The sequence below is a fragment of the Danio rerio genome, chromosome 10 (genome assembly GCF_049306965.1).
Source record: "Danio rerio strain Tuebingen ecotype United States chromosome 10, GRCz12tu, whole genome shotgun sequence".
In the NCBI taxonomy this organism is placed as follows: Eukaryota; Metazoa; Chordata; class Actinopteri; order Cypriniformes; family Danionidae; genus Danio; species Danio rerio.
Window position 1 is genome coordinate 49787501 of NC_133185.1, and position 12170 is coordinate 49799670.

The window sequence follows — 12170 nt, forward strand, 5'->3', positions numbered from 1 at the left end:
TTTATTTATTCATTTATATTGGATACATACTTTGCCCTGTTTTTTTTGTAATTTAATTTGTCTATTGCGTTCTTTGTCTTACTGTGTCCTTGTTTATTTATTTATATTTGATGCATACTTCGTTCTTTTATTATTTTAGTTATTTATTTATATTGGATGCGTTCTTTCTGTCCTTTTTTGTTGTTTTTTTCTTTTTTTATTACATTGGATTACTTGTCCTTCTGTTACCTTTTTTGTTATCTATTTATTCGTATTGATACATAATTTTGTTCTTCACATTTTTATGTAGTTTATTTCTTTATTTATTATGGAAGTTTTTGTGCATTTTTATTTATATATTTATTCATAGTTTTATTTTTATAAGCAGAGTTGTTGGCTGAACTCAACTTAGAATGCATCTTTTTTTTTTTTTTTTTCTTTATTTAAATTTTTTCTGGACACCTATCCAATTATACTTTTATTGTATTTTGATTAAGATATATTTATAAACTTTTTTTTTTAAAATGTTTATTTATTTATCATTTTTTATTAACATTTAGTTATGTAATAAAAAGAAAAGGCTAGGAATTAATATATATATATATATATATATATATATATATATATATATATATATATATATATATATATATATATATATATATATATATATATATATATATATATATAAAATTATTATTTTTTTCCATTGAAACCCAAAATAAGTTAACTGGTTTATGCTAATATAATTGCCACGAGAAAAGTAAATAATATTTGACAAGATATTCTTCAAGATATTCCTATACAACTTGAAGTGATCCTGCTGAAATAAAACAAAAGATTTTCTCCAGAAGAACAAATATTATCTGACATACTGTGAACATTTCCTGAATCTGTTTAACATCATTTGAGAAATATTTCAAAAAAGAAATTCAAAGGCTAATAATTCTGACTTCAAGTGTGCGTGTGTGCGTATATAATTATGTTTTTGTTTAAATGAGCATTAAACTAATAGTTTAGTAAATATACATTTACATTATGTTGTTCATGTACTTATTGGCTACGTTTCTGCTTTGTGTGTGAATTCAGACCTGTTTTAAGTTTACATGTTTTGGAAAATCACGAATTTGAGTTCATACCAACTATTTTATTTACGAACTAGTAAAATGGCACTCATGGGTAGTGTTTTTTTATTTATTTTATTTCATTTTTAATTATTTTTGCTGCCATTCTTGAATGGTTTAGTTCAGACAATTGGAGGAACTTTTTCATTTTATTTATAAATTTTTTTGGCTTTCACTGACATGTTTTTCTTTTTTGATGGCAGGTAAAAAGTAAAACGAGTGGTTCGTCCAGCACAGATGTGGATCCATCCAGCACAACCAGTGAAAAAGCCCCATTACTACAGTCACCAACCAGCTGAACCATCATCCACATTCACAATATTTAAAAGTTCCACAAATAAAGCTTATTTTATTATAACAAGCTGTGGATGATTGGACTGGATCCAGTACAGATGATGCATTATGAACTCTTGTGTGTGTTTTTGTACAGCGGTTGGGTTCTCCATGGAGTTTGCATTACATTTAGCATTGAAAAACTGAGCATCTGTGTTATGGTCTGGGTTAGTTAAATATTTTTATTTTGAAAATACTTGAATATACAAGATTGTGAAATGGTGCACACTAAAATTAAACAACACTGTCTAAACACTCTAATTTCCTACCAGGAAAAAAACTATTCAAAGTTATCCTTTGGTAACCTTTAATCTATTGTAAAAAAAGGAAGTGCCTTGAACATTTTCTGACAATATCGTGCCATTATTAACTTAAATATGCTGTCACAGCAGATAAACATGCTGAGCATGCATATTTCCCAATACTTTGAATACATGTGTTGATAATCAGTTTTTAAAGGTTCTCAGAGGATGTAAAATATTGTTAAATGTCCATGTGTTTGCGTTTTTCTGGCTGTTATATAAAATGAAATATTTTTTTTTTTTTTTTGTATTTGAGGTTTATAGTTTCAGATGTTGTAAAAACTTTGGACAAAGGACAAAAAAAAGCATGAGCCATATGAGCCGAAATGTTTAACACCTTATAAATGGCGCTTTTAATTGTGTATCAAGAGATTATGACTGTTTTTACTAAACATGTAATTGTGGACTGAATAAATTGCGTTTCACATCAAAATCAGATATAAATGTGGAACAAAATAAGCACAATTTCAAACTCTTTATTGCTGGAAGCCTGGTTGAATGATTCTGGAGAACATTTGTCTAAGATTAAAACATGTAAGGAAAACAACCGTGTACTATCACCACGGATAAAATTCATTCGCCTATCTGAGGTGGGTTTCGTTTTGCCGCCATTTTCGTCGTCAGTTCTGTTTTGCCGCGCAAGATGGCGGCAGCGAGCAGCAGTAGAAGCGGGTTCGTGCTGAAGGCGAAACGTTTTGCATTTGAAGGTAAATGTTTGCTCGTTTTGTTTGTTTTTAAGCAGCCAGATTTCATTTATTTGATCTTAATGTTTGATGCAGAGTACGGTGATGTTGAGGAGATGTGTCTCGGTAAATATTTTGTTGTGTTTTCAACAAGGAAGAGGTCCTTATACGTGAGTTTTTAAGTTATAAATGTTTTGTTCAGATTGTCACAGGCCAGGCAACTGTTTTGTAGCCTTTCAGAATTAACCTTTCTCTTCAGTTCGTGTAAATCTCGATTTTTGTAAATTATATTGGATCAGATAACACTATGATACAGTAGGCCTGTGATTATTAGGCCTATGACCAGACTTCCACCTTCAGTTCAGGCTGGTTTGTATTATGAGTTTAAAAATTGGACTTCTAGACCTAAAATGTTCTGTTTTTCCAATTTTTCTACTATAAAATATGTAGTGTGCCCATAAAAAGAAATACATTTTAATAAAGTAAACATAACTATTGACTTTTAATGTAATGTGATAATCGGCTTGTTAGGAAAGTCTATTTGTTAATATCTCAATCATCACTGCATTGCATTTTGTTTTAAAGGTGCAGAGCTTTTACTTTACGAGATAGGCTGGTTTTAGCTGGTCAACCAGGCTGGTTTTAGAGGGGTTTTGGCCATTTCCAGCCTGGTCTTAGCTGGTCAGGCTGGGAGATGACCAGCTAAAACCATCTTGACTTGCCTGCCTGGCTGGGAGCCCAACCAAAACCAAAACTGGTCAAGCTGGTTTTAGCTGGATTTAGCTGGTTATTTTCCAGCCTGACCAGACCAGGCTGGAAACCAGCCTGGAAATGGCCAAAACCCCTCTAAAACAAGGCTGGTCAACCAGGTAAAACCAGCCAACCAGCCTAGGCTGGTTTAAGCTGGATTTTTGAGCAGGGCGTTATGGATGTGACTGAAAAAGTCTGCGAGTTTACAGTAGGGCTGCACAATATATAGTTTCAGCATTGATAAAGCAATGTGAACATTCGCAATAGACATATCACAGAATCTGAAATATGCAGTCAGAATTCACTGAAGCCACAATTGAAAAAAAAACTTGATTAATTGCTACCAAAAATGGCGTTATTTGCATATATATTTAGGGTCTCAGACTGTGTAAACATTCCAAGCAAGTTTTAAGCAATTGGGCACAATAAATTATTATGTTTATAACTTTAATAAAGATTATTAACGTTTATAAAGTGTTATTTTATATTTGATAATTTAATGGACTTGAATACTTCTAGACTCCCAGAAAACTTTGAAGCACCGTTTAATGTATTTTTATTTTTGCTACTGTATTTACAAATACTTGTGATTGGTTTATTATATTTTATCCAGATGTAGGCATGAGCTGGTATAATGTGATTACTGCTCTAAAATAAAAATAAAAAACTATATCTTTTTTTTTCTCTCCATTGAACACAATATATTTTATTTTAGGAAACCAGTATTATAGTTTTGACAGTGAACATGTCAGGCTAAATAATAAAATTAAAATTGACTTCTGCTATCTTCATTAGTTTCCAAAATCACAGGTTTCTTTACAACACATCAGAAACACACTAAAAACCTTTACATATACCTTAGTAATGGTATAATCAGCCTGATCTCACGAGGAAACGTAAGTATTTTACGTTTTGTCAGTTTAGAGTTCAGTCGTACAAAAATGTACGAATTTAAAAAGGAGGCGTGGCACCTAACCCCAACCGTCATTGGGTGATGAGCAAATCGTACTAAATGGTATGAATTAGATCGTACGAATTCATACGAAATAGCCACTAAATCAAAAGTTACGAATTGCCGTGAGATTGCGTAGGTATAACACAAAATCTGGCGATTTTAAAACCTTAGATTTGTGTATGAGTGTGTGAATGAGTGTGTATGGGTGTTTCCCAGTACTAAGTTGCAGCTGGAAGGGCATCCGCTGTGTAAAACATGCTGGATTAGTTGGTGGTTCATTCCACTGTGGCGACCTCTGATGTATAAAGGGACTAAGCTGAAGGAAAATGAATGATTGAAAAAATATCTTAATTTCACGACACCTTTAACTTTAATCAATTCAACTCTTAAGCATGTCAGACCTAATGTGCAGGAGCAGAAATGGCACTTGGCCTGTCTGTTTGACGGTGGTTTAATCGATGAAGTTGGTAAATGTGTGTAGACGTGACCTTTACTGTGTTTCAATCGCATGTCCTGAGGGGGACGCCTGTCTCTGTGTTTCTTTAACCACAATCCTGTCCTGCATCTGAAATCTAGTGTGTGGACACTGCAGTGAATCATATCACAAATACTTCAGTCAGCAAGTCTTTTGTGGAGCTTTGATTTAAAGAGACAGAACACCCCAAAATAACGGTTGTGAATGGTTATGAATGTCTTTCTTCTGTTGAACATGAAACAAGATACTCTGATGACTGATTAAAATAAAGCTAATAGCCGTGTTTCCATCCAAAGATGTAATTGAGCAATTGACCTTTCGCTAAGCCACACCCAAAAACCGCCATCCACCAATCGTGGCTTAGCAACCGTAGCTTCGCAGGAGCTCTGTCAAGCTGTCGAGCGAGGGAAACAGACCAGAGCGTTGTGCATATGGATTGTGCAAGTCTGATACTTGAATGATACCTGAATGTTTTCCCTTTTCAAAACCTAAAACCCAAGAGGAGAAATGCCAGCGTGGATCAAGCTGTGTGAGGGGCGCTAAATGAGCGAGATAAGTTGGTTTTGTTTTGATATTCCCGACACATTCAGTGATAGACAGACAGCAATAATTCACACACCTCTTACCCTAAACAGATCTAAACTGTGTTTCCTACAACAAATACAAAGCAGGTCATGTTTCACAGCCGTCTTTCTTTTTTTTTTTGCTCGATATTATGAGTAATGCTCAGTTTAAGCCTTCGCCATAGTAACAATAGTCATGCTAATAGCGAATAGGTCATGAGTTATTGATCCAGAATCTGCGAATCTGTTGCTAAATTTACTGAACTTCATATTTCTATTTCAAGCTACGAAGATTTGAAATTGCAAATCAACAGAACAAAACCGAGATATGATCACAAACTGAGCAGCTGCGATAAATATACTTCACCCGCATCTGTTTCTCAGTCATTTATAAAGAGCACACACACACACACACACTGACAGTAATAGGTAACTTACTTTACACTGTTATGGGTCAATGATGCTAATATTCAGCACAAATCCATCAATTTCTCCTTTCTGGCTGTTCTATCTATGAATGCATGATGCAGAAGCACTGTCCGTGCGTGTTTCCTTGTGGGCTGGTAACGCTATTTTTCATTGCACAATTAATCTATCAGGCTTTTTGGCTAAAAATAGAGAAATCAGAGAAGACTGCATCTTGAGAATCAGCCATAGTTTCAACCCTAACTAAACACACCTGATCAATCTAGTTAAATGCTTTAGGCTTGTTTGAAACCTACAGACAGTCGTGTTGAAGCAAGGCTTGAACTTATACAGGGCTGCGGCCCTCCAGGACTTGAGTTAGACTCCCCTGGTATAGATTGTACTGCTGCCTTATATAGAAAGATTAAAAAATGGGAAATATTTAAAGAAAATGATGGCAGGATAGCATGGTAAAATAGGTGAGAGTCTCAGGAAAAACGTGAGGGTTGCAGTTATACTGAAAAAAAATCTTCATTAGATCTACTATTTTTTTATTTATTTAAGTGCTTACAGGGTGAGGCAGTGGCGCAGTAGGTAGTGCTGTCGCCTTACAGCAAGAATGTCGCTGGTTCGATTCTCGGCTCAGTTGGCTTTTCTGTGTGGAGTTTGCATGTTCTCCCTGCCTTCACGTGGGTTTCCTCCGGGTGCTCCGGTTTCCCCCACAGTCCAAACACATGCAGTACAGGTGAATTGGGCAGGCTAAATTGTCCGTAGTGTATGAGTGTGTGTGAATGTGTGTGTGGATGTTTCCCAAAGATGGGTTGCGGCTGGAAGGTCATCCAACTTGCTGGATAAGTTGGCGGTTCATTCCGCTGTGGCGACCCCTGATTAGATACTAAGCGACCCCTGATAAATATACTAAGCCGACAAGAAAATGAATGAATGAATAAGTGCTTACAATTAACTTAAATGGGCTGAATTCAATCAATTGACGTTGAACATTACTGAACTTAATTTGTTTGTGTTACGTCCTTTTAGATGTTAATGTTAAACTAGTGTACATGCTAAAAATGCAGGGTTGTTATAAACCACCGTTGGGTCAAATATGTCCAAACACAACCATTGGCATTGTTTTTAGTGTGTGTTAATTTCTGACTTGTCAGCGTTTGTATTGAATTTGTTTGTTTTTGTTCTGATGGTTTGGTGCAACTCTCCAAATATTTCATGTATTGATGCTTGCATGTTTTATTTATTCATTTGTTTGTTTATTTATTTGTTGATTTAATTATTTATTTGTTTATTTGAGCTTTAAATGACAGCAACAAATGTACATGAATACAAAAATGTTCCAGTATTAGCCTAATGAAATAAAACAATCAATACATGATACAATATATACAAGCTTCAAGATGCATATTAACTCACAGCATTCCTACAAATCAACAATGCATTAAAATGTACTAAACTTATATCTGCCAGATACAAAATAATCAATAAATATCAATATACAGGCAAAGACAATATAAGAGAAGCGCCATAATGATATTGCATCTATTGAAGTGTTAATGTGGAATATATGCGAACATTATTGATTGATCTGTTTGATGGAGATGAGCTCGATTTATTCGTCCTCATATTGATTATTGAGATGTGTTGTGTTTCACGCGGCACACAAATCTAACAACACATGTGTTTATAGCAGAACACAAGCAGAACATTTTGTCAATTCAAAATAATAATGTTAAATGAATTGTTGTTTTTATTGTAATTATTTACCTCTGTAATTGTGTTATTACATATTTATTTTAGGAAAGTATTTACTCCCCCTAATAATATTAAACTAAGTGTATGTGACATAACATTCAATAGTTTTGTGTGTGTGACAAGAGGATGGAGAAAGTAATGACCTGAGAACCAAATATCACTGCAATTATTTATTGCCCATACTTCGAGTGAGACCAGTGAAAATATATCATAAAGTGAAAGAAAAATACTATAAAGAAATAATAAATTACCTGGGGGAGAGGAAGTAATTAGATGTGCTTAAATCAAAGAAATTAATATAACAAAACCCACTGACTGTATTCAACAAACTAAACTAAACATGAAAAGAAAAGCAAAGTACCAAACAACTAAAAACAAGACGTACACAAAGCAGCACATTCTCCTGAACCTGATGAACTAATACAAAAATGAATCTCTGGGCTCTATTTTGACGGTCCATGCGCAGAGCATAAAGCCCAGGGCGCAAACGCTGTCAGGGCGTGTCAGGACGCGTTTTTGCTAATTTACGGACGGGAAAATCCGCTTTGCGCCGTGGCTCATGGTCTAAAAGGGTTGAGTTTATTCTCTTAATGAGTTATAGGTGTGTTTTGAGAATAAACCAATCAGAGTCTCATCTCCCATTCCCTTTAAGAGTCAGCTGCGTCACGCCAAGAGCACATTCACTATTTACAGGACGCAAAGTAAGTCTAAGTGGAAAATCTGAGCGTTTCACAAGCAAACAGTTGACAGTTTTTTAACAGAAAACTGTTAAACAGAGCATCTACTGCGTGAGAATGAGAGATAATGGATCACTTTCACTTTCACTCTTGGATAGGGAAACCTTTACGCACAGACATCAATTAGCCTATAAATAAATAATACCATTTGTTAAGCGCAAATATTCATTTCAAAACTATTTCTAAATTCAGTTCTAATTTCCAGCAAACGAATAAATGAACAATAATAACAAAATGTGATCAAAAACCTGAGTTATATCCTAAAACACATGCTGTGCCCCATATGGTCTAAAACCTGACAGGTGGGCAAATCTAAGCTTGTTTTTAATAAAACAAATATAAATATGGATATAATAAATAATACTGCTAATAATAATAACATTAAACAAAAGCAAATTGTTATGAATGAACTGAAAAAGCCTCCCGAGATGAAGAAGACACAAAAGCAGTGATTTTTCATATTTATGTAGGCTAGAAAATAATATGTTTTGTAATATTTTAATCCTTTATATTTATATTCTATATCTATTCTTATTATATCCTATATATATCCTTAATATTTACATTTTTTCATATGTAAAGATATTTGCCTATTGCTCTCTTGTGTGTATTAAGCAATGTGTAAGCGAGGCGCAACTCTGCGCTGGAGTTTAGACCGGGTTTGTTTTGGTCTAATGAAAAATCTGTTGTAGTTTCTCAAAATAGCAACGCGCCAGCGGTCCGCCTCAGAACGCTTCCTTTTTTAGACCAGAATGCCTATGGGCGCACAAATGAGCGCTAATGCATTTGCTATTTAAACAGCGTAGCGCAACGCCTCAAAACCACTCTTGCACCAAGCTGAAACTAGCAAAAGACTACTGCGCCGCGCCTTGCGCCACACTGCGCCGGGTGTATGATAGGGCCCTCTGTGTTGTATATGTATATCGCGCAACTTACTCACTCCTACACCCTCTCCGAGGTATCACTCAAACACATCAGTTAACTGGACAAGTTCACAAGCAAACACATTGCACTTTCAGATCTCAAAACTTCAGACAAGAGCATTAAACACAAGCTTAACACATTCTCTCAGACTAGCCCTCGCAAGAGAGACTGTCCTCACAGAGACCCACAGAAAGAGTAAAAGAGAGATATTGAAAGAGAGAGAGAGAGAGAGAAAGAGAGATCGCCATTGCAGTTTGGGCTCGGCATTAAATGCTACACCAACCAGCGTTTGGTGGTGCAAACCCAGCGTCAGAGGCGTCAAATACAGAACGTACCGGTAACACACACATGAAACGACACACCCACATACAAACAAACGCACACACATATACCCGAAATACGTTGTGCAAGCGAACGTAGCGGTTTTGTTTAAATTTATACAATGTTTACAAACACATCTTAAATTTAGTAAATCCAATCAATCTATGTTTTTAGTGTATGACCACTGACATCCATAATAGGAACAAACATACAGTGGATTTTAATGCAGAACTGCCCCTTTACGAAGCAGGCAGAACAACAGCACAGATTTAGTGACCCGCAGCTGAATGCAAAGAGGAAACATGCTTCACATATCTGATGAGCTCCTCTGGGTTCTGGCCAGTCTATAGATTGCACTCTATTTGTGGATGCGGACAGTTGTTTGTGTCCATCAGACGGGATGCATGCGGTATTTATGGGGTTTGTTAACACTGGAAAAACGCTGCCTTCCACACAATTCCTTTATGTTGCTCCAACTTGACTGTTTTTACAAATTTAAGTGGATTGAACATCAAAACATTTACCCTTGTGTATTGTTCTGATTAAATCTTCTTTGGTGATGTTGATGCTGTTTTTGCGCTTTTGACTTCTGTTATAATCACATTTTTGACTGCAAAACTATGGCAGCATATAGTCATGCAGTACTGATTGTTGCTGGTTTTCTCTGTTGGGAAGAGGGAGAATCTGTCACTGTACTGTTGATCATCTTTTGGCAGCATTAACCCTTTAGATCACCCTGTGCTGAAGAGTTTCTGCCTGTTATATGGAGTTTTGTGGAATAAAACAGCAGATTATAGTTTGTGTGTGTGCAGAAATACACTTAGCGCTCTATCATACACCCAGCACAATAAGGCGCAAGACATGTATGCTGTGATTTGTTGCTCATTTCAGCCCAGTGCAGCTCTAGTTTTAATCTTTTGCAGCACTTTGTAGACTCATGGGTGTGCTGGTCTAAAAAGGAGGTGTGTTAAGGCGCATTGTTGGCTCTTTGCGATTGTGAGGAGCTGAAATAGACCGCTCCATTGACCAATTAAAAGCTGCTCTGAAGTCCAGCAGAGTGTGTTAGTTATGCACTTATGCAGGTCCAACTGCGTGCACACTGCTGAATACACACAGGATGAACAGCAACACACAAATATCTTTACAGATGAACACAATTAAAGTGATGCAGAGATGATGATTTTCTCCATCAATATAAACAGCTCTGCCTACATGGCTTCTTCAGTTTATTCATGACCATCTGCATCTGTATAATGTGATTATTATGATCAGTATTATTGATTATATGCAGATTTATATTTGCTTTAATAAACACGAGTGTAGATGTGTCCAGCTGTGTGGTTTTGGAGATGTCTGCATCAGCATAAGAACAGGACGTGTGTTTGGATATAGCTCAGTTTTCTGACCACACTTCATTATTATTGTTCATTTTAAGAGTTCACACTTAGCTGATGATTGGTAATAAGCTAGTTTGGCATGCTGTCCCGGGAGAGAGCCCCGAGCTCAAAAGATCCTCGAGCCCGGAGCTCCCTCCCGTTGCAGGGCGAGAGGGGAGTTTGAACTCGGGTAGATCTCGAGAACCCCCTCCCCCGCCCCCTACTGGTGTGTAAGGATTGCTAAGGTGATGTGTTGCTGACAGAATTGAATTTGGTGCTAATTTCGTTCAGTCAATTTACTTAAGTCTCATGTTTTTGGGAGTGTGGGAGGAAACCGGAGGACCCGGGGAAAACCCACGCAAGCACGGGGAGAACATGAACTCCGCACGAAAATGCTGTCCGGTTGGGTGGATTCCCGAGTCGGAGGCATTTTTTGCTGTGAGGCCGCAGTGCTAGCCACTGAGCCGCCGTGCTGCCCTGTAAAAAAGAGGAGGAGAAGGGGGGAAGGGGGGATTCTTCAAGTCGAAGATGACTAAAGGTAAGATGTTTGGTTATTTATACTGGGTTAGGAATAGTCTTGCCTATAGCACTTCTTCATTGTTGCTCTTATAGTTGTGTAAGTTGCTACCTTGTCCTTATTTTTTAAGTCGCTTTGGATAAAAGCGTCTGCTAAATGACTAAATGTAAAAAATGTAAAATGTAGTCTGATTGGTGGTTTGTACATTAGCTTGACTTGGGGCCAGCCGTGTCAATCATAAGCACGTGATCCTCTCGAAATTAGTTTACGAATAAACTTTACTTATTCCTTTGCTGGAGATTAGAACTGAATTTAGAAATAGTTTTGAAGCAAATATTTGTGCTCAAAAAAGGAAATTAAATATGTGGGCGAATAGATGTGTTCAGTGTCCACCGTTTCCTCACTCCACCAAAGTAAAGGAGTAAAGTGAAGAGTAAAAGTAAAGAGGCTGAATGGAGGAGGCTCGTTCTTTATTCTCGCGCTGCAGATGCTCTGTTTAACTGTTTTCTCACTAGTGAAGTGTTCAGTTTTTCATCCGCCATGTAAATAGCAAATGCACGAGCGACAATGGAGCGACGCAACTGACTATTTAAAGGGTCACAAAACACCAGAGCACATGTGTTGAGCTGTTGACAGTGGTATATGTGTCCCACACTGCTAAAAACACTATTAGGACACATATATCTCACTAAAAAGTGTAAATTGGTTGTTTTTGCGTTATTTCAAGCTAATTCGTACTTCCGGTTTAAAACGAATTTTTGAAGCTGCGTCACGGCTATGAGATCTTAGCGTGTATTCCAGCATGTAGACTGGACGTCTGTACCTGGGTGTACCGTATTACGTCTCCGAGTGTGCTGCATTAATGCATGAGTAAGGCTTGGTTCAAACCAATCAGCGCGCTCTATTGTGCAACTTTATTAATATTTATTAACATTACAGTGTAGACGGCGTCACGGCAGAGA

The 12170-nt window shown here is 36.6% G+C and overlaps 2 protein-coding genes across 5 annotated transcripts in view; both read left to right on the forward strand.

Moving 5' to 3' along the window:
- Positions 1–2203, forward strand: part of scarb1 (scavenger receptor class B, member 1) — a 47524-nt gene extending 45321 nt beyond the window's left edge. For all 4 annotated transcript variants that reach the window (NM_198921.2, XM_017357939.4, XM_017357940.4 and 1 more), the window contains one exon: positions 1307–2203. In NM_198921.2, the coding sequence (NP_944603.2) occupies positions 1307–1402 (96 nt within the window). In that variant the 3' untranslated portion in view covers positions 1403–2203. The remainder of the gene's footprint in view (positions 1–1306) is intronic.
- myo18b (myosin XVIIIB) overlaps positions 1–12170 on the forward strand; it is a 673005-nt gene that overhangs the window by 321193 nt on the left and 339642 nt on the right. The gene's annotated exons all lie outside the window — the stretch shown is intronic.